The sequence below is a fragment of the Prionailurus bengalensis genome, chromosome A1 (assembly GCF_016509475.1).
Source record: "Prionailurus bengalensis isolate Pbe53 chromosome A1, Fcat_Pben_1.1_paternal_pri, whole genome shotgun sequence".
In the NCBI taxonomy this organism is placed as follows: Eukaryota; Metazoa; Chordata; class Mammalia; order Carnivora; family Felidae; genus Prionailurus; species Prionailurus bengalensis.
In genome coordinates this window covers 136,539,198-136,566,145 of record NC_057343.1, presented here as the reverse complement: position 1 = coordinate 136,566,145, position 26,948 = coordinate 136,539,198, and the positions used below count along the sequence as shown (strand labels likewise).

General features: G+C 38.8%; 1 protein-coding gene across 6 annotated transcripts in view; it reads right to left on the bottom strand.

Moving 5' to 3' along the window:
• CDK7 (cyclin dependent kinase 7) overlaps positions 1 to 25,094 on the bottom strand; it is a 60,738-nt gene extending 35,644 nt beyond the window's left edge. For 3 of the 6 annotated variants that reach the window (XM_043585507.1, XM_043585446.1, XM_043585362.1), the window contains exons 1-8: positions 24,623 to 24,823; positions 24,228 to 24,287; positions 15,855 to 15,916; positions 14,882 to 14,949; positions 13,861 to 13,929; positions 10,867 to 10,977; positions 9,738 to 9,856; positions 6,982 to 7,081 (exon numbers count right to left, since the gene is read on the bottom strand). In XM_043585507.1, the coding sequence (XP_043441442.1) occupies positions 6,982 to 7,081; positions 9,738 to 9,856; positions 10,867 to 10,977; positions 13,861 to 13,929; positions 14,882 to 14,949; positions 15,855 to 15,916; positions 24,228 to 24,287; positions 24,623 to 24,687 (654 nt within the window). In that variant the 5' untranslated portion in view covers positions 24,688 to 24,823. Of the gene's footprint in view, positions 1 to 6,981; positions 7,082 to 9,737; positions 9,857 to 10,866; positions 10,978 to 13,860; positions 13,930 to 14,881; positions 14,950 to 15,854; positions 15,917 to 24,227; positions 24,288 to 24,622 lie in introns of all 6 variants that reach the window. The other 3 variants (XM_043585570.1, XM_043585274.1, XM_043585654.1) reach the window with 3 other exon arrangements.
• Between the last annotated feature and the right edge of the window lie 1,854 nt (positions 25,095 to 26,948).

Sequence of the window (26,948 nt, the reverse complement as noted above, 5' to 3'; positions counted from 1 at the left end):
ATCCCCCCTCACTTCAACTTTTCCCAGTTTTCCTATGGCAACTTAGTTTGTACCGAAGGATAAGATTCCAGTTATTCAATAAAATTTCTATATGATCAAATCTATCAAAATCCATTAGTTCCATTTTTTTCCCCAGGGACTGCCCTGCTGAATCTCTCATCCCACCTGCTACAATCTGGACTAGTTGCTCACTGGGCCTGATACACATCTGTTTCCTCAGAACTTCTTTTCACTATTAAATGGGGAATTCAATTCATCCCTTTTCTGTTCAACCTCATGCTCCCCGGATCCCACTTCTTTTTCTTGATTTACTCATGTAACAGTAGAGCATATCTACCAATAAATTCCCAAGAAAGGAAGTAGATATAAAATTTTTAGTGTAATAAATTGTATTTATTCTCAGAGCAAACTCAAAATACAAACGGTAACAGAATTCTATGCTGAAAATCATTTTCCAGAATGCATTAGTGGTTCAGTCAGTTAAGTGTCCAACTTTTGATTTCAGTTCAGGTCATGATCTCACACTTAGTGTCGAGCCCCTTGTTAGGTTCTGTGCTGAGCCTGCTTAGCATTCTCTCTCTCTCCCGCCCCACCCACACCCTCCACCCTGCTCGCACTCCCTCTCAAAATAAACACACACAAAAAAAGAAAATCATTTTCTTTCACAATGTGTTCTATAGTCTTCCAGATTTCAACGTTGCTGTTGAGAAATCAGACACTCTTTTCTGTCACTCTCTTCCCTAATCCTTCATTATGGTTTCTGTGTAACCTTTGTTTTCCCTCTCTATGGAAATAAAATCTTTGTCTTCTACTCTGGCACTCATAAATTTCATAATGTGCCTTGGCATGGGTCTTAAATACTGTTTTTTGTTTTGTTTTCTGAGAGAGGTAACAAGTGAGTGAGGGTACAAAAAGAGGGAGAGAAAGAGAATCCTACGAGGGGCAGAGAGAGAGAGAGACAGAGAGAGAGACAAGTGGGATCGAGCTCCCCCAAAGTGTGACCTGAATTCAGGAACTTCGAGATCATGACCTGAGCCAAAGTCAGATGCTTAACCGACTGAGCCAGCCAGGCAACCGGGTCTTTTTTCATTCACTGTGCAGGGTCTTTTTGGCACTTTGAGTCAATTCACACCTATCAATGCTGGATTGTTTTCTTGTGAATTTCCTATCCTACATTTACTTTGTTCTTTTTTGCTATATTCTAGGATCAATCCTGGATCACTCTGCTAATTTTCTCTTTTGGTTTTACATGAGGAAAGAATTCTTGAGCTTACTTTTCCAGTCTTTCCACTGTTATTGTTTGCTTTTACCTTATTTGAAAAGGTTCAAGTATCCCTATTCTAACATTGTTCCCTTAGGAAGAGTATCATGTTCTTGTTTTACAGATATAGTACTATTCTCTTAGTTCTCTGATGATGTGGGGGTGGAGGGTTAATTTTCTTCTGGTACCTTTTTCCCAAGTTTCTTTTTGGTTAGTCTGTCTTTCTAGCTGGATGTTTTCATCAAATATCTGGAAATCCTTGGTAACTATGTGGTAGTCATTGGCTAATCATTCATATTTAAAGGTAAGGTAATAAAAACTCCTGGGCTTTCTCTAAAAAGAATCGGGGGGATGTTTAATGCCAGTTATCTGTGGGTCTATCTTCTGGGACCATTCGGTTCTTCCAATAAAGGATCTTCTGATCTTTTGCCTGGGTTAAAGAGTTACTACAGGTTATTACAAAAGCTATGAGGGTTCTGGGAGCTAAGCAGGGGACTAAATTGAAGGTTTAACTGTTCAGTATATGACTTTCATGTAATTTGTATGTTTTCACCCTAGCAACTCACCCACATCCTCCACTATGTCTAAGGACAGCTACGTGTGGAGACTTGTGTTTAAATTTCTTTAGACAAACCTATCTCTAGTGGAGGGATGAGTTAGGTGTAAGTCTGGATGGAGGAAGGGAAGTGACCTGGCTGTGTTGGAGACCTTGGTATTAATTGTTCCATATGTAAGTTTCTCAACCAACCTCAGTTTTTAGTCTGACACTTCATTAGTGCCATCAATGATCACAAGTGCTTCTCACTAACTAAGCCACTTCAGGATTCTGTGTGTTAAGCGCATACTGCCTCCAGCTGGCATCTTTTTCTGATAATTTCTAGCCTTTCTTCATTTCTGTTTTCACATCTTCTGCCATAGTGTTATGGGCATCTAGTTTCAAACATGGCATTTAAATATATTTTTAGAGATAATTTATAAGCGGGGGTGTTGCCCTGCCCTCTCAAAAATCTTTAAGATATAATTACCACTTTATTTTGAAAATGTCTTCCCTATATTAAACATCAAAGCAATTTGACTAAGAAATGCACCGTCATGGAGCACCTGGGTGGCTCAGTTGGTTAAGCGTCCAACTTCGGCTCAGGTCATGATTTCACGGTTGTGGGTTCAAGTCCCATGTTGCGCTCTGTGCTGACAGATTAGAACCTGGAATCTGCTTCGGATTCTGTGTTTCCCTCTCTCTACCTCCCCCACTTGCACTCTGTCTCTCTCAAAGATAAACAGGGGTGCCTGGGTGGCTCAGTCAGATGAGTGCCTTACTGCAACTTGGGTCATGATCTCACAGTTTGTGAGTTCAAGCCCCGAGTCGTGCTCTGTGCTTATGGCTCAAAGCCTGGAACCTGCTTCTGATTCTGTCTTCCTCTCTCTCTGCCTCTTTCCCGCTTACACTTTGGCTTGCTCTCTCTCAAAAATAAAAATAAAAAAAGAAAACATTAAAAAAATAAACATGTTAAAAAAAAAAAAAGAAATGCACTGTCATGTCTGAGCAGGTAGTGGGTCCAGTATGTAACCCACAACAAATCAATGTGTTTTTTTTTCTAGTCATGAATAACTACTTCTGGTTTTCATTTAGTAATTTCAATGGCTATATTTAATACTATGCATAATACATATAAGTCCATATCAGGGCTCTTTTCCAATCTCATTCTTAATAGCTAATAGTCTTAACCAATTTTCATTTGCTCAATATGGAATTTGGGCTAGTGAGTCATCCATATTTAGTTAACACAACTGTATAATGTTCAGATAATACATCTACATATTACAAACACAAACATTAAGCCTGTGCTTCTTATTGTTTTTTCCTGTTCTAAAACACCTTAGAGGATACCAAAATTTCACCAACACACAATTGTGACTAAGCATGTGAATGAAATCTTTTTAGTTTTAGGAAAAAGAATCAAATTAATCCTAAAAAGAAGAGAGATGCTGACTCCAAGAGTACTAAGATTAAGGAAACCAAGAGGGACATCCCTCTGGTTCTTTTCAATTTGATGCCATTCATGAAATCTTTTATTCATTTTATTTTTTTAAATGTTTATTTGTGAGAGAGAGACAGAGAGAGAGACAGAGAGAGACAGAGCGTGAGTGGGAGAGCAACAGAGAGAGTGTGGGAGACACAGAATCTGAAGTAGGGTCCAGGCTCTGAGCTGTCAGCCCAGAGCCTGATGTGGGGCTCTAACCCACAAACCATGAGATCATGACCTGAGCCAAAGTTGGATGCTTAACCAACTGAGCCACCCAGGTGCCCCATGAAATCTCTTCTTAAACGGAGTTCATATTCATTAAAAAAAAAAAAAATTATAATAGAGAAATTTATTTTTTCTTTCTCATGTCTTTATAGGGAGGCAGGGTTCATAAACCAAATATTAGAAGACTGGCAATGTTTTAATGCAATAGGCATAATCAACAATATAGTTCTTGAATAACTAGCACACTTTAGCCTCTAGCACCTTGTATACCAATGAGTCTATGCAAAACCAACTAATGAAAACTGTGGTCTGAGCTAATACAGCTCAAATGAAGTATTAGAATGACAGAGTGAAGCCAACAGGTCTGGATCCTGATCATTTAAATGAAACGAAAGAAGAGCAGGCAGTAATTGGTTGATCAACCTTTGTATCACCATATTATCCCTAGAGAAGGCTTTAATACAGGCCTGAAAGATGCTCAGTGTCCTTATGTAAGGCATAAAATGTTCTTCCCAAACTAGACTTCTTTATAAACTAAAATGATATCCTTGAAACTATCTAGATCAGATAATAAGACAGTTGCTCACTAGTTAATATCCCAGCTTAGATTTTCTATTAATCATTGTCTCAAAATATGATTATGAAAAAGAACATAAGATCATAAATTAAATGTGTTCTTTTTCATTTAATAATCACAGAGGATGTTAAGACCGCAGATCAATTTGCTTCTAAAATGATTTAAACAGGAGTGCCTGGGTGCCTCAGCCGGTTAAGTCTCTGACTTGGGCTCAGGTCATGATCTCATGGTTTTTGAGTTTGAACCCCACACTGGGCCCTGTGTTGACAGCTCAGAGCTTGGAGCCTGCTTTGGATTCTATGTCGCCCTCTCTCTCTCTGCCCTTCCCCCACATGCACTCTTTCTCTCTCTCTCAAAAATACAGTTAAAAACAATAAATAAAATGATTTAAACAATATTGACTACTTTGGTTGGACATAAGCTTATTTATTGTTTATAAAATATAATATAAAGAAAACAACACTTTAAAAAAGGCTGAATGCTGATAACAGCAAATCTTTTGAACTAAACTGCATTCAATTGTTTGGATGGCAGGATCTCACCACAGATTCAGAACTGTGTGGACAGCAATTCCATGAATATATTTTTTTAATTTTTTTAATGTTTACTTATTTTTGAGACAGAAAGAGTGTAAGCGGGGGAGGGGCAAAGAGAGAGGGAGACACAGAATCCGAAGTAGGCTCCAGGCTCTGAGCTGTCAGCACAGAGCCCGACGCGGGGCTCAAACTCACAAACTGTGAGATCATGACCTGAGCCAAAGTAGAATGCTTAACCGACTGAGCCACTCACGCGCCCCAATTCCATGAATATTTTTAAATGAGCACAGAAGAACTTAAAATAGAAAACATTTCAAAAATAGCAAAATAGGAAACATTTTTCTTCAATTGTGCAGGACTAAAGTATGGCAAAATGGTACAGTTCTTCACCAAATGGAACCATTAATTTCTTCATAACCTTCAAGCAACAAGGCCAATGGCTAATAAGACTCCAACTGTGATTCCAACCAGGTCCACAATTTCTAATCTATTTATTTATTTAAACTATTTTTGTATTTATTTTTTTAGTATTTATTTATTTTGAGAGAGAGAGAAAGAGACAGAGACAGAGAGAGAGCACAGGAGGGGTAGAGAGAGAGAGAGAGAGAGAGGGAGCTAGAGAACCCCAAGCAGGCTCAGCACTGTCAGTGCAGAGCCCAATGCAAGGCTCAATCCCTAAACCGTGAGATCATGAGCTAAGCCAAAACCAAAAGTCGGATGCTTAATCAACTGAGTTACCCATGCGCACCTATTTATTTTAATTTCAATTAGTTAACAGACAGTGTAATACTGGTTTCAGGAGTAGAATTCATCACTTACAACACCCAGTGCACATCACAAGTGCCCTCCTTAATACCTATCTCCTATCTAGCCCATTCCCCACCCATCTTCCTCCATCAATCCTCAGTTTGTTCTCTATCATTAAGAGTCTCTTGTTAACCTGTTCACTCTTAACTGCTCTCTCTCTCTACTTACTTTCTCAATGGAATGATAAATCATAATATTAGGGGCCAAAGAATTCTGGCTTTATCTTGGTAATGAATGAACTGTTTGGGGGAACTAAATGATCCTCAAATGTAAATTTCTGGTAAATTCTTTGTTTTTGTGGGTAGCAGAGCTGATCCACAAGACCCATTACTAGCACACGGATTACTATTCATCTTTAAATCTAAATGTGTGAGGGTTTCTTCTGCAAGCACCCAGAGGAATGAGCTTCTCAAAATGATGCATATAACTCACACTAAACTAAGAAAGATATTTAAGAAGGCAACTTTGCAGGGCATTTGGGTGGATTAGTTGGTTAAATGTCTGACTTCATCTCAGGTCATGATCTCATGGTTCGTGAATTCAAGTTTTGCATCGGGTGAGCTCGAGTCCAGCTTCAGGTAAAAACACGAGCTCTGCTTCAGGTGAGCTCTGCTTCTATTTCTCTCTCTCTCACCCCGCTTCAGGTGACCCCCTTTCTCTCTCTTTCTCTGCCCCTCGTAGGAATGTCTCTTTCTCTCCTCTCTCTGTCCCTTGCTCTCTTGCGCCCCCTCTCTCTCAAAAACAAATAAACAACAAAACAGTAACTGGTGTATAAAAGCTATTTTCTGTGTTCAAGAAACTAAAAAGCTATATTTTTGTGCCTTGGGTTTACATTTCTTTAAATATGTATCACTTGAAAACAGCTGGGGTTGGAATATCTGGAATATAAGGAGGAAAAAACTCTCAGCTTCAGAAGGACTCCCCAATATTCCTTTGCCGTCATCATTCAGAAAGGCTAAACCCAACTTTATAGCTAAAGAAAAGTTTCTCATGCACCATCTTTGTCGCCACCAGGGTAGGAGATGATGTCTTGTTTTAAGATGGTCTCAGTTGAGAGGAATGCTATAGGACCAACATGTCTGCTTTGTTTGAAGAGAACTAAAATAATCTTCTCACACAAGGTTTAGTTATATAGTGCAGCTGCAGTGGCTGGTTTTACACATCTCTTAAAGTGTAATTTTAAACAGCCCCAAACTAAAAATGTCCCAGGACTACAAAAGTTCATCCTAACACATTTAGTTACTGCAGAGATATTACCATATTATGGCCTAACGAAGATTTTATTATAGTTGTATTTCAGAACATAGAAATGACCTATAATAAAACCTTCATTGTCTTAAATGAGAGATCCTCTCATCTCACATCAACATTAACAAAAGGTACACTGGGGAAGATGGCTTTTTTTTTTAACTGGTCGGCTTGTAGGCTTTTTATTATAAGAATGGTGCTCCTCTTTGAGAATTATCGATGGGAAGATAATCTTACCCAAGTTATAAGAATACTGATTACAATACTGAATTACTGTAGTGTATACATCAATCCTAGACTTACCCTTAGAAGCAACTCTGCCAATATACAGCCGACAGCCCACATGTCCACACCTACACCATACATTCTAGCTCCAAATAGTAACTCGGGGGCCCGATACCACCTGAAGAACAGAAAGAAATATTGTAAGTTTTGTTTGTTTGTTTATTTATTTATGAATGAGACAAAGAGAGAGCATGAACAGGGGAGGGACAGAGACAGAGGAAGACACAGAATCTAAAGCAGGCTCTAGGCCCTGAGCTGTCAGCACAGAGCCTGACACAGGGCTTGAACCCACAGAGCACGAGATCATGACCTGAGCCAAGTCAGACGTTTAACCAACTGAACCGCCCAGGTACCCCAGAAATATTTTAATTTTAAAATGAATTTTAAAATAATTTAAAATGAAATTATTAAAGTATTTCTTGGAGAAAACTCCTCAGCGAAACATCATCCCACTGATGAAATTCATGTTCACAGATATAACTCAAGAAAAACTGGCTGTAAAACCAATCAGTTCCATACTGGAGATTAAACACATCCTTGGTCCATTCACTCTTCCACTCTTAGATGACTGACACCTTCTTTCTCCTGAAACTTTTTTTTTTTTTTTAATTTTTTTTTTTCAACGTTTATTTATTTTTGGGACAGAGAGAGACAGAGCATGAACGGGGGAGGGGCAGAGAGAGAGGGAGACACAGAATCGGAAACAGGCTCCAGGCTCTGAGCCATCAGCCCAGAGCCCGACGCGGGGCTCGAACTCACGGACTGTGGGATCGTGACCTGGCTAAAGTCGGACGCTCAACCGACTGCACCACCCAGGCGCCCCTCTCCTGAAACTTTCAATACCATCTTTCCCCTAAGCCTATAATCCTACTTCCAACGTCACTGAAAAAAATTCAAGTAATGGGAAAAAAAAGAATTATTTTTTCAAAAGAAAAAATAATTTTCTACAGATTCACCTATAGTCATTTGTATTCACACAACCTGCCTTTCCATCTGTAACTACAGCTAAATCATCCCGGACTGTTTTTTTTTGTTTTGTTTTGAAATGTTTATTTATTCTTTTTTTTTAATGTTCATTTTTGAGAGAGAGAAGAGAGAGAAGAGAGAGAGAGAGAGAGAGAGAGAGAGGCAGAGCATGATCAGGGGAGGGGCAGAGAGAGGGAGGGAGACACAGAATCTGAAGCAGGCTCCAGGATCTGAGCTGTCAGCACAGAGCCCCCGACGAGAGGCTTGAACTCAAGAGCTGTGAGATCATGACCTGAGCCAAAACTGGATGCTCAACCGAATGAGCCACCCAGATGCCCCTATTCTGGACTATTTTAAAACCAGTATCTCAACTGTGGGTACTAGAGACCTTGCTCTCTTGCTTATTTTTTTTTCTTCTTTTTTTTAACATTTATTTATTTTTGAGAGAGAGAGAACATGAGTGCGGAGGGGCAGAGAGAGAGGGAGACGCAGAATCTGAAGCAGGCTCCAGGCTCCAAGCTGTCAGCACAGAGCCCGATGCAGGGCTCGAACTCACAAACCGTGAGATCATGACCTGAGCCGAAGTCAGCCGCTCAGCTGACTGAGCCACCCAGGCGCCCCTCTCTTGCTTATTTTAAAGAATACTGAAATTCTCTCCATTTTCTCCCACATCAACGTTTTCTTCTTCACTAGACTTTTACCAATAATGTACAAACAACATTATTTCTTCAGCCTGAAGAAATAAACTAAAAAACAAAGTAACAACAAAAAATTCTCTGGGCCCTACCTCCTCCAATAGCTGTCTCCACATTCTCTAGTTATTCTGAAAAGCTGTCTGTTCTTATGGTCTCCAATTCCTACTCTCTTATCCTTTCTTTTTTTTTTTTTAATGTTTTATTTATTTTTAAAAGAGAGAGTACAAGAGGGGGAGAGGCAGAGAGAGAGAGACACACAGAATCCACAAAGCAGGCTCCAGGCTCCAAGCTGTCAGCACAGAGCCCAACGTGGGGCTCAAATCCACAAACAATGAGATCATGACCTGAGCCGAAGCCGGACACTTAACCAACTGAGCCACTCACACCCAGGCTGCCCCATATTTTCTTATCCTTTTAAACCCTTTCACGGAGGAAATTTCAGATCCTTAAAATAGACTTGGAAATTAACAAATGACATCCTGACTAGAATTATAAAATCTGTCCCTATCTATTTCATTTGATTTTTTTTAGTTTTTATACATAAAAAGTATAAAACATGACTACTAAAAACATGAAAACTGCAGTTATCAATGTACTGCTTTAGAGAATTTTTATTCATACTGAACGATTTAAAACATGAAATCACTTAATGACCTATAAAATAAACACAACCCCCCCCCCCAAATCAGGTAAATATGTAAACAAATAGCCACTACAGTTCCAGCCAACCTAACTAAAATGTAGAAGTGGTATAAATTAGTCCCAAAACTTGTTAGGTAAATGTCTGAAAATGGACTTAATCGAACTCCATTTGAAAAAATGGCTGTATTTTTTTCATTGTGGTTAAACGTAAAGAGGTCCATGTTTTTAGCAAAACACCAACAATAATTCCTGAACTCTGCCGAGATATTTCAAAGAAGCCAAATGATGCTCATTTGTGATTAATATCCTACACAACAAGGGGCACCTGGCTGGCTCAGTCGGTAGAGATAGGGTTCTCAATCTCAGGGTCATGAGTTCAAGCCCACGTTGGGCCCATGGAGAACTTGTTTAAAAAAAAAAAAAAAAAAATCCCACACAACGTAAGTTTTCAGTGTTTTAAAAAATTCTTACCTGGTTACAACCTGATGTGTATATGCTCTATTGGGGCTCCCAAATGATTTGGCCAGGCCAAAATCTGCCAGTTTTAGAACTCCATTTTCATCCAGCAACAAGTTATTTGGTTTTAGATCCTGTACATGGAGGTTTTAAATAAATACATAAGCAGGGCACAAGAGAATATTATAACAATACACTTAGTTGGCTTAACTTTAAACTTTGCAATAACAGGGTAAACCCCAAATTTAAATAATAATCAATACTTTTCTCACTGATATAAAATCCTACCAAAGAAAAATTAAGATTGGTTATATTACTTTGGTGAGACCTTGGATCACTGAGCTTCAATTTACCTACAAGGTTGCTGTGAACAGCCTAGTGTAATGACGATGAACTCAACAAAGAGTCGCCGCCATCTGAACTTTGGTAAATAAAAACATTATGCATTTAGAGAGGATGGGGAATATATCCTTCAAAATCTATACTATAAGGATATTAGCAATAACCTCAAAGGGATCCCAAGTTTAGGATATGAGGATTACTGACTACAAATTATATATTCTCAGCTATTTATCTAAACAGACTATCTAAGAACATCTACCTATTAGATTATCAGTCTTGTTTCAATAGTTGGATGTTTCTAACAATGACTCAACTATTTCAGAAATTTTATTACTTCATAGATTTTTAGAGTTCTTAGAAATTTTGTTTTTCTAAAAAAATTTTAGGATTGTATAATTTAATCCAGATTCTCACTGTATTTTTTTTTTCTGTCACAACAATACAGCACAAAGAACACTGGAGTTAACCCAAATATCTAGATTCTTATACTCTGTCAGTTACCAGCTACTGACCTTGAAAAAAATACATATAACCTTGGTCAGGTGACTTAGCAACTTAGCTCTTCATCTATGAAAAAAATGAACTGGGCCTCTTCCATTTTTAAATTTCACATAGTATTTTAGAATCCTCATAGCACCACCTCCTGGAACAACTGAAGGGAACACAGAGGAAGAAGGTGGGATAAAATGGGGTCCAGCTATATTTTTAACAATTTACATATTCAGACCATTTATGTAATAATTGGCTACATAAACCTTGACTAAAATATAAAGAATCAATCATACTTGGTTAAAAACCTTACCCTATGTAGAATCCAATGTTGATGTAAATATTCTAACCCTTGAAGAGTCATTAACATGTAGGCTTTGATGTGTGATGGTGTCAGCACTAGACTATTATCCTTTATTATCACCTGCAAAGCCGGTATATAATACACAATTATTCCAAATAAATTGTATCACATAAAATCATTTACAGACATAAAATCAATTTATCCATTCTACAGAACAATCTCAAGAAAGACTGCCTAACTCTCCTTAGGAAGCACTGTCAGAATTTCAAGTTACATGGTTAGGAAAAATATCTCTTCTGGTGCTTTCTCTCTCCCTGTTCTGTTTAAAAGGCACTAATAGTGAACATCTGTTGTTTTGCTTGCCCCAGGATGTACAGCCCCTTCTGATAACAGCATTCATCATTTGTTTGAATGTAAAACAGGACTGACCACTACCTGTGGCCTCTAGAGTTAGATACAAGACCCAGGCACAGGCAACCACCAAACTGAAGCCTGTTATCCAGGACACTGGTTTAGGGATGGACACGTGATCCTAGCCAAGCTAATTAAAGAGGCCAAGTACTTCTGCTAGAATGAAAAAGGACAAAGTACCTTCTCTTTCTTTAGAGATTAATAAACTCTAAGGATCTGAGCCTGAAGTGCCTGAGCCACTATATTGAGAAATTAGGCACTATATTGAGAAGGAAGGCAACAAAGTAGAAAATAGAGCTAAGTTAAAGCCCAAGACTGAGTTCTGATGGCATTATTTGTGAACTGTACTTAAAGACAGTTTATTCCTAGATTTTTAAGTTATACTAGCTAAAAATTCCCATTTTATTTTTTGAGAAATCAGATTTGGATAAAAGGTATCCAAACTGGCAAGAAGAAATAACTTTCATTGTTTGCAGATGACATAATACTATATATAGAAAACCCTAAAGATTCACATAGTCTTTAAAGAACTACTAGAGAGCCTAAATGTCCATCAACTGATGAATGGATAAAGAAATTGTGGTTTATATACATGGCAATGAGAAAGAACGAAATATGGCCCTTTGTAGCAACGTGGATGGAACTGGAGAGTGTGATGCTAAGTGAAATAAGCCATACAGAGAAAGACAGATACCATATGTTTTCACTCTTATGTGGATCCTGAGAAACTTAACAGAAACCCATGGGGGAGGGGAAGGAAAAAAAAAAAAAAGAGGTTAGAGTGGGAGAGAGCCAAAGCATGAGAGACTCTTAAAAACTGAGAACAAACTGAGGGTTGATGGGGGGTGGGAGGGAGAGGCGGGTGGGTGATGGGTATTGAGGAGGGCACCTTTTGGGATGGGTGTTGTACGGAAACCAATTTGACAATAAATTTCATATATTGAAAAAAATAAAAATAAAGAACTACTAGAACTGATAAGTGAATTTGGGAAAGTGGCAGGATACAAAATCAATATAGAGAAATCTGTTGCATATCTAAACACTAATATGGAAGTAGCAGAAAGAAAAATTAAGAGAAAAATCCCATTTGCAAAAACAAAAAAAGAAATCAGATTCAGGTAAAATATGCCCTTTTTGGTGCATAGTTCCATGAGTTTTAACAAACATATCCAGTTGTGTAATCACTACCATGATCAAGATAAGAGTTCTATAACCCTCACTCCCACCCCCAACTGCCTCAGGCCCCACTGTACCCAGTACTTCCCTCCACTCCAATCCTGGCCACAACTGATCCAATTTCTATTCCTTTAGTTTTGCCTTTGCCATAATATCACATAAATAGAATCATATAATACATAGCCTTTTGAACCTGGGTCCTTTCATTTAGTACAATGCATTTGAGATTTCTCTATACTGTTGCTTAATTGAGTAGTTAATTTCTTTTTATTCCCGAACAGTATTCCATTATATAGATATACCACAGTTTGTTTATATATTCACTAGACAAAAGTGAGTACTGGATTGTTTCCAATTTGGGCAATAATGAATAAAGCTAAACATCTGTGTACCAACTGATTTCTGTGTAGACAAGTTTTTGTTTCTCTTGAATGCCTAGCAGTGGTATTGCGAGATCGTACTTTATGTGTGTATTTAACTGTTTAAGAAACTGCCAACTATTTTCCAAACTGGCTGTACCATTTTGCATTCTCATCAGCAGCATATGAGACTTTCAGTTGTTCAACATCCCTGGATTGTCAATTTCTGAGATTCAATTAATATTAAGAAAAACCGTAACATTTTAATTTCTCAAAAACAAAAATTTGGCTTTCAAAAAGATGATATTCTGTAATAATATGGAAATTCTGAAAGACCTGATACTCATTTATCTAAAAATAATGTCAATAAAGTATAGGGAACTTTGGTCAACAAAAATGCTTTGAAATCCAAATCTCTGTATCTAACACTGGGAATATGGCTAAATGACTCCAAAGATCTTTCACTTAAGAATACTGGGGCACCCGGGTGGCGTGGCCAATTAAGCATCCAACTTCGGCTCAGGTCATGATCTCGAGGTCTGTAAGTTTGAGCCCTGTGTCGGATTCTGCACTGATAGTGTAGAGCCTGGAGCCTGCTTTGGATTCTGTGTATCCTTCTCTCTGCCCCTCCCCCACTCATGCTCTGTCTCTGTCTCTCTGTGTCTCAAAAATAAATAAACATTAAAAGAAAAAAAAAAAAGAGTACATTCACATTTAGGGGTGCCTGGGTGGCTTAGTCAATTAAGCGTCTGATTTCTGACTGTGACTTAGGTCATGATCTCACAGTTGTGAGACTGAGCCCCGAGTAGAGCTTTCAGCTGGCTCTGGAGCCCACTTGAGATTCTCTATCTCCTTCTCCATCTGACTCTACCCTTTGTGCTCAAACACAAAAGCTCTCTTTCTCTCTGTCATTCTGGTGGGGGCGGGGGAGTACATTCACATTTCAACAAAATTAAGCATTCCTTTGACTAACAGTATCTTTAAACATAGGAAATAAACATTTAGGTTCTCTTTTGATTTAGAGAGAAAAAAATTTCTCTACGATTCTTAATCTTACCTCCAGATCAGTTTCCATAAAATCAAAGACAAGGCTAATATTAGATTTATGTCCAAACGCATCAAGGAGCTGCAAAGCAGTATTAAAAAAAAAAAGATCAAAATCTGATTCTCTATTAAATACTTGAAAATTATACCAACCAAAGTAATTTCAAAAAATTTAAACTAGCACTGGACTGCTGATATTTCCCTGTTAAATTTGAATTATTTTATTAAATTTGACATTTATCCTTTTTTCCCCCCTAGGAATTAGTACTTTGAAGCACAAAAATACTAAACTTTAATATTTTTAAAAAGTCACTAGGAGTCCCTGCGTGGCTCAGTTGGTTAAGAGTCTGATTCTTGATTTCAGCTCAGATCATGATTTCAGGGTCATGAGATCCAGCCTCGCATCAGGTTCTGTGCTGAGCATGGAGCTTGAGAATGTCTATCTACCCCTCTCCTGCTCACGTGCTCTCTCTCTCTCTCAAATAAACAGACATTTTTTAAAAAGTCACTAACTACTTAAATTCTCCTCCAAAATTTTCAGTTATAATTAAGAAATCATTAATGAAAATCTCACCTCAGTCTCTAATTCAGAAAAATTACCATGCTCAGCATTTAAGAAAATCCTATAAATAGCAGTGGCAGTTATCATTCATTATATGCCATCTCTATGCCAGGCGCTATTTTCCAGGTACTCTGCACACATTCAATAAATTAACTAGTCTCGCAACAACCCTATGAGGTAGAAATTATGGCACAGAGTCGTAGGGAGCTTACTCAAGCTTATGCATGTTAGAGCTCTCTAGGCTTCAAAATAATTTTTGACAAAATTAAATTTATTTCATCAGTTGTACGGTTTTAAAGACACTGCCTCCAGTTCAATTAGAACAAAAAATACATTTCGGCATGATAAACTTTTAAGCTTTTTTTACAAGGCTCACCTAAAACAACTCACCTTGCTGAGCCTTCAATCAACAACTACCACATTCAGAAATGGCAGGGTCCCATATCCCAGAAACAATGTAGATCATACTCACACCAATTATATTTGGATGACTTAGCTCCTGTAATAATTTTATCTCTCTTAAGGCTGTTCTATTTATACCTATATAAAAAAGCAGAGCAAAATGTGAAAAGCAATTCTGAAGCCTCATATCTTCTTCCAAACATATTTTTTGGGGAAAAGTTAGTCTTTCAGGGAATAGATATGCATATTCTACAGAAAAATAAGGGCTACTTTGCCAATTTTTATGACATCTGGTTTTCTTTTATACTGCTTTATTTTGAAACTAGCTTCACACAGACTATGATAAATGATGACAAAAAGTATTCACTTTGCAGCATATCACTTTAGAAGACTGCTGGAATAACAGGTGTCGGCTTGTAACATGAAGGCAATATGTCAAGAGCTTCCTCCTTTTTACATTACGAATATTAGCAACAGATTCTTGATGGTAACAGCAAAACAGTGGTAAGACAGTATCTTTCCCAAAACAAAAGATAGAATTCCCAATTTAAAATAAGATCTGGTACTAGATGTTAAATAGATGATGGATCCGTTTTATAAAAACTAGTTCTTGATGACTAAATAAGACTTAACACTATAGCACACAAGGGTGTGGAAGGGATAAAGATATTTTTCTCCATACATTTATTCCAGAGTGAGTTTTCTGTACTTCTATGACGCTATATCCTGAATTTTTAAAGTAATTAAAAGCTAAGATAAAGAATAAACTGCTTACAACAACACGTTAAACAGTAATGAAGACTGCAAGACAAGCCACTGATAAATAACTTTGCTATGTCCCATTTACTCAGATGACTTGAGTGACTTACCTGACTCTTAACAACCAAATGGTGGATATCACCGATATCCTGTCTCTATGCTGAGTCTACTCTTCTAGCACCCTGCAAAAACTCTACCCAGAGCCACTTAGAATGCTAATACTTGAACTTCCTCAGTGAGAAGAAAAACTTATCCTGTTTGGTCAGATTACATTAAATACTCACCATCTTTAGCTTCTGATCTATGTCCAAGTTTAATCTGGTAGAGGGGGAAAAAAAAACAAACACTAAAAATGTGTTAAATTATTTTAGACTTCATGCATAAAATACAAACACTTCAAATACATAGCCACAGTAAAAACATGTAGCAACTTACATGTAGCTAGTAAGCAAGAACAGAGTCGAAATCACGAATTTGAAAAGCAAAATTAACAATATAAGAAAGGATCAAGGGGGCGCCTGGGTGGCGCAGTCGGTTAAGCGTCCAACTTCAGCCAGGTCACGATCTCGCGGTCCGTGAGTTCGAGCCCCGTGTCAGGCTCTGGGCTGATGGCTCGGAGCCTGGAGCCTGTTTCCGATTCTGCGTCTCCCTCTCTCTCTGCCCCTCCCCCGTTCATGCTCTGTCTCTCTCTGTCCCCAAAATAGATAAAAAACGTTGAAAAAAAAAATTTTTAAAAAGAAACGATCAAGTACCTACCATTCCTCACTCTTTAAGTTTTTAAGTTATACATTCAAATAATGGACTTAAGAAAATAAATGTCTCCTGTATCTTTGCAAGATTAAATGTGGAAAAGTAACTGAGGGCATTCTGATTAACAAACAAAAATAGCACTTCAAGGTAGCCTATTTGGGAGGAAATACATAACATATAAACATAAAATAACATGTTTTAAAAAAATGTTTATGTATTTTTTTGAGACAGAGGGCGCACGCAAGTGGGAGAGGGGCAGAGAGAGGAAGACAAAGGATTCAAAGGCTGCTACGTGCTGACAGCAGTGAGCCCAATATAGGGCGCAAACTCAAGATGCACGAGACCATGACCTGCGCCAAAGTCGGATGCTCAACCAACCAAATAAGCAACCCTGGCGCCTCTAAAATAACATGTTTATTAATATGCCCAATAATATGCTCTTAGGGAACACAGTTTCTAAAAAGCAAAATTACAAATTAGGAATACAAAAAATGGTTTAACTGTTGTTACCATTAGTAAGTGTAACAATAAAGAAATAAGTATGACAAATTGCATTAATAGGTTCAGGCTTACACCAGTCTCTTACTCACTGCTTTATACAATGACTAAATGCAATCAAGAATACTAAAAAAAACGAAACAAAATAAAAAAGAACAACTACTTCTGAAAAAGCTATTGTACCTAAAAAACTAAATACAAACTGATTGCGGCCACTGTGGAAAACAGTACAGAAGTTCCTCAAAAAATTAAAAATACAGTGACCACAGGATCCAGTAATTTCACTACTGGGTATTTACCTATCTAAAGAATACGAAAACACTAATTCAAAAAGATATATGCACTCCTGTGTTAACTGCAACATTATTTACAAAAGCCCAACTACAGAAGCAACTCAAGTGCCCAAGTGTCCATCTATAGATGAATAATAGATAGAGATGTGGTACATATATTCACAATAGACTATTACTTAGCCACAAAAAAGAAAAGAATGAAATCTTGCCATTTACAACAACATGGATGGATCTAGAGGCTATAACACTAAGTGAAATAAGTAACAGAAAGACAAATACCGTATGATTTCTCTCATACGTGGAATTTAAAAAAAAATATTTTTTTTTTCAACGTTTATTTATTTTTGGGACAGAGAGAGACAGAGCATGAACGGGGGAGGGGCAGAGAGAGAGGGACACACAGAATCGGAAACAGGCTCCAGGCTCTGAGCCATCAGCCCAGAGCCTGACGCGGGGCTCGAACTCACGGACCGCGAGATCGTGACCTGGCTGAAGTCGGACGCTTAACCGACTGCGCCACCCAGGCGCCCCTCTCATACGTGGAATTTAAGAAGCAAAACAAACTCAAATAAAAAAGGAGACAAACCAAGAAAGAGACTCTTAACTACAGAGAACAAAGAGGGAAGGTAGGGAGAATGGGTGAAATAGGTTAAGGGGATTAAGAGTACACTTATGATAAACCCTGAGTTACGTATAGAATTGTTGACTCTCTATATTGTACATCAGAAACTAATGCAACACTGTATGTTAGCTATACTGGAATTAAAAAAATAAGATTCTTGATAACGATAAAAAATATAGATTAAAAGACATAAAAAGACATCTCCCTATAATACTACAGACACAACTTTTTACGTAAAGATAGACTAGTATAGCATCAAAAAATATAAGGCACTTGGGGCGCCTGGGTGGCACAGTCGGTTAAGCGGCCGACTTCAGCCAGGTCACGATCTCGCGGTCCGTGGGTTCGAGCCCCGCATCGGGCTCTGGGCTGATGGCTCAGCGCCTGGAGCCTGTTTCCGATTCTGTGTCTCCCTCTCTCTGCCCCTCCCCCATTCATGCTCTGTCTCTCTCTGTCCCAAAAATAAAATAAAAAAAAAAAAATATATATATATATATAAGGCACTTTAGGAATAAATCTAACAACAGATGTGCTAAGCCTTCCAAAACTAAATTATAAAAGAATATTAAAACATGCTTAAAAATGAGACCAAAATAAACAAATGCCACATTCATGGACAGCAAAACTCAGTACTATCATAAATATACCAAATACATAAATTTTCTTTAAGTTCAATGCAACCAAATGCAAATCTCAACAGCATTTTTTAAAGAACAGTGACAGGGGCACCTGGGTGTCTCAGTCGTTTAAGTGTCTGACTTCAGCTCAGGTCATGAACTCACAGCTCATGAGTTCAAGCCCCACATCGGGCTCTGTGCTGACACCTCAGAGCCTGGAGCCTGCTTCGGATTCTGTCTCCCTCTCTCTCTGTTCCACCTCCGCTGGAGCTCTGCTTCTCTCTCTCTCTCTCCCCAAAATAAATAAAGATTACAAATATTTAAGAAAGAAAGAAAGAAAGAAAGAAAGAAAGAAAGAAAGAAAGAAAGAAAGAAAGAAAGGAAGGTGACAAATTGATTCTAAATTCTACATGGAATATTAAGGAGCTAAGAACAATTTTAAAAATTATTAATTTTCTGAATTAAAAAAAAATTTCTTTAATTTATTTTTGGGAGAAAGAGACAGAGCAAGCAAGGGAGGGACAGAGAGAGAGGGAGACACAGAATCTGAAACAGGCTCCAGGCTCTGAGGTGTCAGCACAGAGGTGGACATGGGGCTTGAACTCATGAACCACGAGATCACAACCTGAGCCAAAGTCTGACATTTAACCGACTGAGCCAGGAAGGTGCCCCCAAAATTATTACATTTTCCAACCACAGTAAAAATATATTAGTTTCATGTAGTCATCTACTTCATCACCCAGATTAAACAATTATCAGTATTTTGCCACACTTATTTCATTATTTTTATTTTTAAAATGTTTACTTACTTTTTTTAATGTTTGAGAGAGAGACAAAGCACGAGTGGTAGAAGGGCACAGATAGAGGGAGAAAGAATCCGAAGCAGGCTCCAGGCTCCGAGCATTCAGCACAGAGCCCAATGCCAGGCTCAAACTCAAGAACCTCAACATCACGACTTGAAGCCAAAGTCAGGGACTTAACCAACTGAGCCACCCAGGTGCCTCAATGTTTATTTGTGAGAAAGAGAGAGAGAGTATGCTAGCGCATGCAGGTGGCAGAAGGGCAGAGAGAGGGAAACAGCGGATTCCAAGCAGGCTCCATGCTGACAGCAGGGAGCCCACCATGAGGCTCGAACTCGCCAACCATGAGATCATGATCTCAACCAAGTTGGATGCTTAACCTACTGAGCCACTCAGGTGACCCTCACTTACTACATCATTAATCTCTGCCCCCTTTCTGTTGGCTAAAATGTTTTATAACAAACCTCACACATTTCATGTCATTTCATCCCCATGTACTTAAGTAGGCACCTCTAAAATACGGACATTTTCTTACATATGCAAAATGCTATTTCATACCTACAAAATTATTAATAATGCCTCAGCACCATGTAATATCTAATTCATATCAAATTCTGATTGTCAGAAATTTCCCAAATGGCAGATAAAGTAGACAAGGTAATTTTGAAGAAAAACAGGTATGTGCAACTTACCAGATTTCAAGCCTTTTTATAAGGCAGTAATAATTAAAGACACTATAGTACTTGAGCAAGGATGGAAAAAAATCAATCAATGGAAAAAAAGTACGGTGCCTGGAAACAGATCCAAGTATATAATGGAACATGGCATTACAACTAAATGCAGAACTTCGTGTTACAACTCACCAGGAAAAGGACAGACTATCAATTATGCTGGGTCAGCAAGGAAAAAAATACTGGATCCTCATATTACACAAAATAGAAAAATTAACTCCAGATGGAACAAAGACCTAAGTGTGAAAAGCAGTATTTTAAAATATTTAGTAAATAGAATCCTTTACAAACTGGAGGTTGGAAAGCATACAAGATGGAAACCCATGAAGGAAAAAAATGGACAAATTCAACCAGAACAGAATTCTAAATTTCTGTACTTCAGAAGATACCATATATAAACTAAAAGTCTAGTCAAAGACTGGGAGATGATATCTGTAGTTTGTATTTTTGACAAAGGGTCAATGCCCAGAATACATAAAGAATTCCACCAAATCAACAGGAAGGAAAAAATGCAAGCAAGCTAACAGAAAAACTCATAGGAGAAAGTCTAAAAAGTTAATAAATCTAAGAAAGGATGATCAATCTAACTGGTAATCAGAGAAATTGAAACAATTATTTTAAACAATTAATTTAAATAATAATATACTATTTCTGATGCAGGTAATTGACAAATGTAAAATCTGACAATACAAATATGATAAGAATGTGGGGAGGAAGTCAAACTAGTCCAACCACTTTGAAAAGCAATCTAACAATATGTGGTGAGGCTGATGCTATATATTCCCTAAAATAATAATAATTCATAGTGGCTTCAAATAAGGATATATTCTCTAAAGAAACTCACATGAATAGGAATGTCTATAGGGCTATTTTAAGGGAAAACATAAAGACAACAAAACAGCCTAAATGTTTATCAACAAGAATTTGGATGGGCAAATTTTACTGTAGTCATATGATGAAATCTAATCACTAATGATCATAAATAAACCAGATCTACAGTATCCATGTAGAAGATTTCAGAAATAATGCTGAATCAGAAAAACAAACTGCAAAAGAAAATTTATATATGGGGGTTTAGGCAGGCAGGCAGCCAGCCAGCAAGTAAACAAAATACTCCAAAAGGCCACTAATACAGGATTGGTTAAATAAATTGGGAAATATAAATTCAGTATGATCTGTTTAAAAAGATGAGGTAGAGACCAATGCTATTTTACAAATTTCAGTAGAAATTAAATATTTCACTTACCTCTATGACATCTTAAAAGTCCAAGATACAATAGGTGAAAGAATACAGAATATTCATTTTTTGTAAAATTAAGCACAAATGTTAGTAAATGAACGAGTAAAAATTTTGAGTGTTGGGAGGGGAAGGTCCAAAACATCAAATCTATAGCAGAAAGAATGCCTAAAACGAGGTTTGGGGCGGGGGGGGGGGGGGGGGGGGTCTCAAGAAATAACAATGTAAGCAAATTATTTAATGAAACAGAAATAAGTAAATACCAGAAAGGGGTGCCTGGCTGGCTCAATAGGTGGAACATGTGACTCTTGATCTCAGGGTTGTGAGTTCAAGCCCCAAGTTGGGTGTAGAGATTGCTTAAAAAGAAGCAAATTTTGGGGCCCCCGGGGTGGCTCAGTTGGTTAAGCATCCAACTTTGGCTCAGGTCATGATCTCGTGGTTTGTGGGTTTGAGCCCCGCGTCAGACTCTGGGCTGACAGCTCAGAGCCTGGAGCCTGATTCGGATTCTGTGTCTCACTGTCTCTCTGCCCCTCCCCTACTTGCACTCTGTCTCTCTCACTCTCTTTTATCAAAAATAAATAAACATTAAAAAAAAAAAAAAAAGTAAATACCAGAGGCAAATTATAGGAGTTGAAAGTGATTGCTCCAAGGAGTGAAAAACAGGGCTAGAAGAGTCAAGCACCTTAAAAAAGCCTTGGCCTTTTATTTTAAAACCACAAAGATGTATTATTGGAAATAAAAATTAAATGTAAAGGAGCACCTGGCTGGTTCAGTAGGAAACGCATGTAACTCCTGATCCTGGGATGGTGAGTCAAGCCTTATACTTACTGGGTGGCAGAAATTACTTAAACATAATATTAAAAAAATAAATGTACGGGGCACCTGGGTGGCCCAGTCGGTTGAGCATCTGACTCTTGATTTTGGCTCAGGTCTTTATCCCGATGTAGTGGAATCGAGTCCTGCATCAGGCTCCACACTGAGAGTGGAGCCTGCATAAGACATTTTCTCTCTCTCTCTCCCACTGCCCCTCTCCCTTGCTCTCTCTCTCTCAAAATTAAAGAAATAATAATAAATAAATAAAAGAAGATTCCACTGTGAGTCACCGTCAAGGGGTAAAAGTCTATCGAAGAGAAACAGGATGGATTTTAAATCCTAACTTATGTTAAAAACAAGCAAAAAAAACCCCAAACGAAACAAACCCCACTAGGATTTTCAGACAACTACAGAACTCAATATACTAACACTGAAGGAATTATATCAGTCTGGTTAATCATTTTTATTTTTTATTTATAGTTTTTAATGTCTTATTTTTGAGAGAGAGCATGTATGCGTGAGCACGGGAGCATCAGAGAGAGAGAGAGACAGAGAGAGAGAGAGAGAGAGAGACGATCCAAAGCAGGCTCTGCACTGACAGCACAGAGCCCAATGCCAGGCTCAAACTCACAAACTGCAAGATCATGACCTGAGCTGAAGTTGGACGCTTAACTGACTGAGCCACCCAGGCACCCCAGGTTAATACATTTTTAATAAATGTCTACAAAACTACTGGCCACAGACCAAAGTATTATTTGAGTGGAAGTAGACACACAATAAGTTGATAGATAAGAGGACTTCAGATTTTGATAAATGTTATGAAGATAACGGAGAAATATGGCAAAGACGACAAGGGTGACCAGTGAAGGCCTCTATGTGGAACAGATATGTGAGTGAGTTTTCAAGATTAGGAATCAGTCATGCCAAGTTTTAGAGGAAAAATATGCTAACCAGAAGGCAGCATATGATGCTGCAATGATCCTGGGAACGAACTGAATTTAATGTGTTCAAGGGACAGAAAGGTCAGTGGGGCTAGAATATAGCGAACCACAGGTAGAAATAAAAACATAACTTTAGAAAGGGTCAGAATAGATTAGGCTTTTACACAGGAGTAGCTACAGTGCTGGATTACAGAACATAAATTGGGAAATGAAGCGGAGAGAACCCAGAAAAAGTGAAAAGACAAAAATAGCAAAAATAACTGTGCAAAGGGAGATAGGAAGTCAGGTATTAAATCAATCAGGGGGATATGCCTCAAAGGAGTTAGGAATTTTGAAGGAGAAACAGATTCAAACAGCAACAGGAACAATAAGAAGGTGGAGATCACCTCCCCCAACAGGCCCTGAAATGTGACAACAGCCTCTCTTTCAGAGGGTTACTGATTTCAGTAGCACAGGAAAGAACATGCAACCTGGCATCAAAACACCTGGACTGAAATTCTAGTTTTATCAGTTAGGATCTGTGTCAGCTTGACGAGTTACTTAATCTTTCTTAGCTCAGGTATCTCAAGTATTATATAGGGATACTTTATTTCACATGGCTATTTTGAAGACTAAAAGAAAAAATGTAAGTGAAAGTGCCTGACATGTAGAAAATAAGCTAAATATGACTGAAGTTTCTTGAATCAATCCAAGTCAAAAAGCTACAAAAATAATTTTTTAAAATGATAATGATAATGCTCGTAAAAGCCTTACATGGAAAATCTGTACACAGAAAATACAGATGAGGGGCGCCTGGCGGCGGAGGGGGGGCGGTGGGGTGCGGTTCAGACCATTAAGCTGCAGGACTTGATTGTGGCTCAGGTCATGATCACACGCTTTGTGAGTTCGAATCTGCTGACAGTACAGAGTCTACTTGAGATTCTTTTTCTCCCTCTCTCTGCCCCTCCTCCCCCTCTCAAAATAAACTTAATAAAAAAAAAAAAAGAAAATACAGACGATGCACAAAATGGATGCAGGTGTGGCAGAAACGGTGACCTGGGAAGATAAGGATATTAAAATAGTTCTAAGGACCCAACAGATGAGTCCTTGTCCCCCTTGCCCACGTCTGAGTTTAAAAAGCAAACGTAACATACAGCTTTCTCTTTATTTCAACTAATGGAACAACAACAAAAAAACTAGTTCACCCGAGTTCCATCTTGGAACACAAAATACTAATAAATTCTACCTTCCCCAAAAATGACATAAATAACTCCTCATGAGCAGAGTACGGTCAAGAGTAGTAAAAAGCCCATGCAAGAGTTCACACACACAGATATGCTCGGAGACTCCAGGAAAAATAACAGACGGTAACTCACTTTCTTAATGGCGACAATTTGGTTGGTGTTCTTGTCTCTGGCCTTGTAAACCGTGGCAAACTAGAGAGAAAAGCAGAAACAATCTAAGTTCGTGGGAGCTCTTTTGTGTTTGCCTTTTCACTATTTCAGATCCGGAGAAGCAAACACCCCACGGCTGTTGAAGATGCGCGGCTGCTTGAAACGTGGTGAGGCGATAAACTGCCCGTTCCAGTCTATTCTTCAGAACGGGAGAACCACTCGGGAGCTCTCCTCTAGGGTACACACACGGGCAGACTCGCCCAAAAAGAAGGAGAAGCCAGGCCAGTCCTCTGACTTTCACCAGAAAACGTGCGAGTGTGTCAGGCGCCTCCGCGCTCTCGGCTCAGGCCCCCCCGAATCCCGCCCGGGAACCTCACCTGTCCCTCCCGAGGAAGTCCAGTTTTTCATAACGCTTTGCTCGCGACTTCACGTCCACCGCCATCCGTCGCACGAAACGCGACTCCAACTGTAAAGGGCGAGCTCCCGAGACAGCAGGAATTTAAAGCTACCTTAGAGCCTCCAACAACCACTTCCGTTGACGGAGAGCCGACGCTTTACTAGCTCCGCCCCTACTTCCGGTTTGAGGGGGATGCTAAGTCCGGCCAGAGCTTCCCCGACGGAAGCGGCGCGAGTCAGGCCTGTTGGCGTTTCTGCTTGGTCCGCGCCGCGTCTCGCTATAGCCTGCTGGTCCCAGAAGCGGAATGTTTTAGGTGGTGACTGTAACCCTGTAACCCTGTACGGTTTTCAGTTAGATATTTCCTTCACTACCGGAGACAGGTCAGCGTTCTGCTACGATGTTTCTTAATCTGCTACGATGGGCTTAATGTATGAGTGTGGAAGGCTTGACCTCTTTATCCCGAATCTCGCTTTCTGGTAATTGCGCAAGGGCGTCAGGGCGCCACGGTTGCTATGGACGCCTAGCGTCGCAATCTCAGGTTACTTAGAAGAGAACCCAGTTCCTTAGGGCTGGCCAAGTGGCGTTCTTAGTTCAGTCCTTTGTAAAGAAGCACTACCGGGAGAAAAAATTCCAAGTCAGCTGAAGAATTTTGTACTGTGGAACAGACATCTGATCATCGGTTTTCTACTTTGTAGAATGGAAATAGGCTACATCATAAGTGTTTTTGAAGAGTAAATCAGATATCCAGAAAGTTTAGACATAGTAGGTGCTTGTTAACTGTGAGCAGTACTCAACCTTGATTCACATAAGTTTTCAACACATTAATTCACTATTCAGCGAATGTATATTGAGTGCTGACTATGTGCCAGGCTCTGAGAAATCAGGAGGGAAAAAGACAAGGAACCATGCTTTCCAATGGAAGGGGATAAAATACGGTACACAGAATTCAGTGCTATAGAGATAATAAAGCAGGAAAAGGGATATAGTAGGGCTTGCAGTTTTAAATAGGTGTTAAAAGGGGCGCCTGGGTGGCTCAGTGGGTTAAGCGTCCGACTTTGGCTCAGGTCGTGATCTCTCAGTCCGTGAGTTTGAGCTCCACGTCGGGCTCTGGGCTGATGGCTCAGAGCCTGGAGCCTGCTTCCAATTCTGTGTCTCCCGCTCTCTCTGCCCCTCCCCCATTCATGCTCTGTCTCTCTCTGTCTCAAAAATAAATTTAAAAAAAATAAAAAATAAAAAATAAAAGACATCACTGAAAAGACACAGCCAAAAAAAAAAAAAAAAAGCCACTGTAGAGTTTTCAGCAAAGTAATGTGATCTGATTGTTTTAAAGTTCACTATGGTCCTTTACATTGACAGCAGTATAGACTTAAGGGGGCAAGAAAAAAATCAAGGCCTGTGAAAGAATTATTGCAGTAAGCTATGTAAGGTGGTATCATTTTGGCTTCTACCCAATAAGATTTACTGACAGACTGGATATGGGTTGTGGGGGGAGGAAAAACAAAACAGTAATTCCAAGGTTTTGAGCTGGAGCATTTGTTGTTTCCAAGAGTTGCGAATATTCAGAGTTGAAAAAGGCAGCAGAATACCAACACTCATAATTTAGTCAAGGTAATGTAAAGGTTGAGTTCTTGCTCTGAATCTAGACGGCCCGCATTTGAGTACTGGCCCCACAAATATTCAATCACTAGATTTATTACTTGGGCAAAGTATTTACCTTTTGGTTCCTAGTTTCCAACTATTCATTGGGTTGCTGCAAGTCTTAAATGACTTCACATTTCCAAAACCCTTAGAATAGGGTCTGACAGTGCTGTTTGTCATTGCGTAACTATTACTGGTCTCCTTCCAGCTCTTTGTCACTTGGGTTTTTATTGAGCTCTGATATGTTCATAGGCAAACTTCTCATACATTACACAAACACACCATCTTTACCATTGTCTCTTAATTGTGTCAAGTCATACCTAATAATATATGGGAATCACAGAATTTAAAGTTCCCTCAAAGTTCCCTCACTTTAATAGTAATTTAACCTCACTTGTAGTAGCAATAAGCTAAGTAGTGAGCTAAATGTGATGATACACCTGTGAGGCTAGAGGCTCCGAAGTATATCATGGCATATGAATTGATGATCACATTATACTATGCTGTTGACAAGTTAATTCCTATCTGGGGACATTTTAAGTAGGGTAAAAAGGCAGTTGTTTAGGTCATATTCTGGGTTCATTAGGTCACTGTATGCATAAAATACCTTTTGTCATCTGTATAGCATTATACAGTTTAGAAAGCACTTGCACCCATTAGCAATAGCC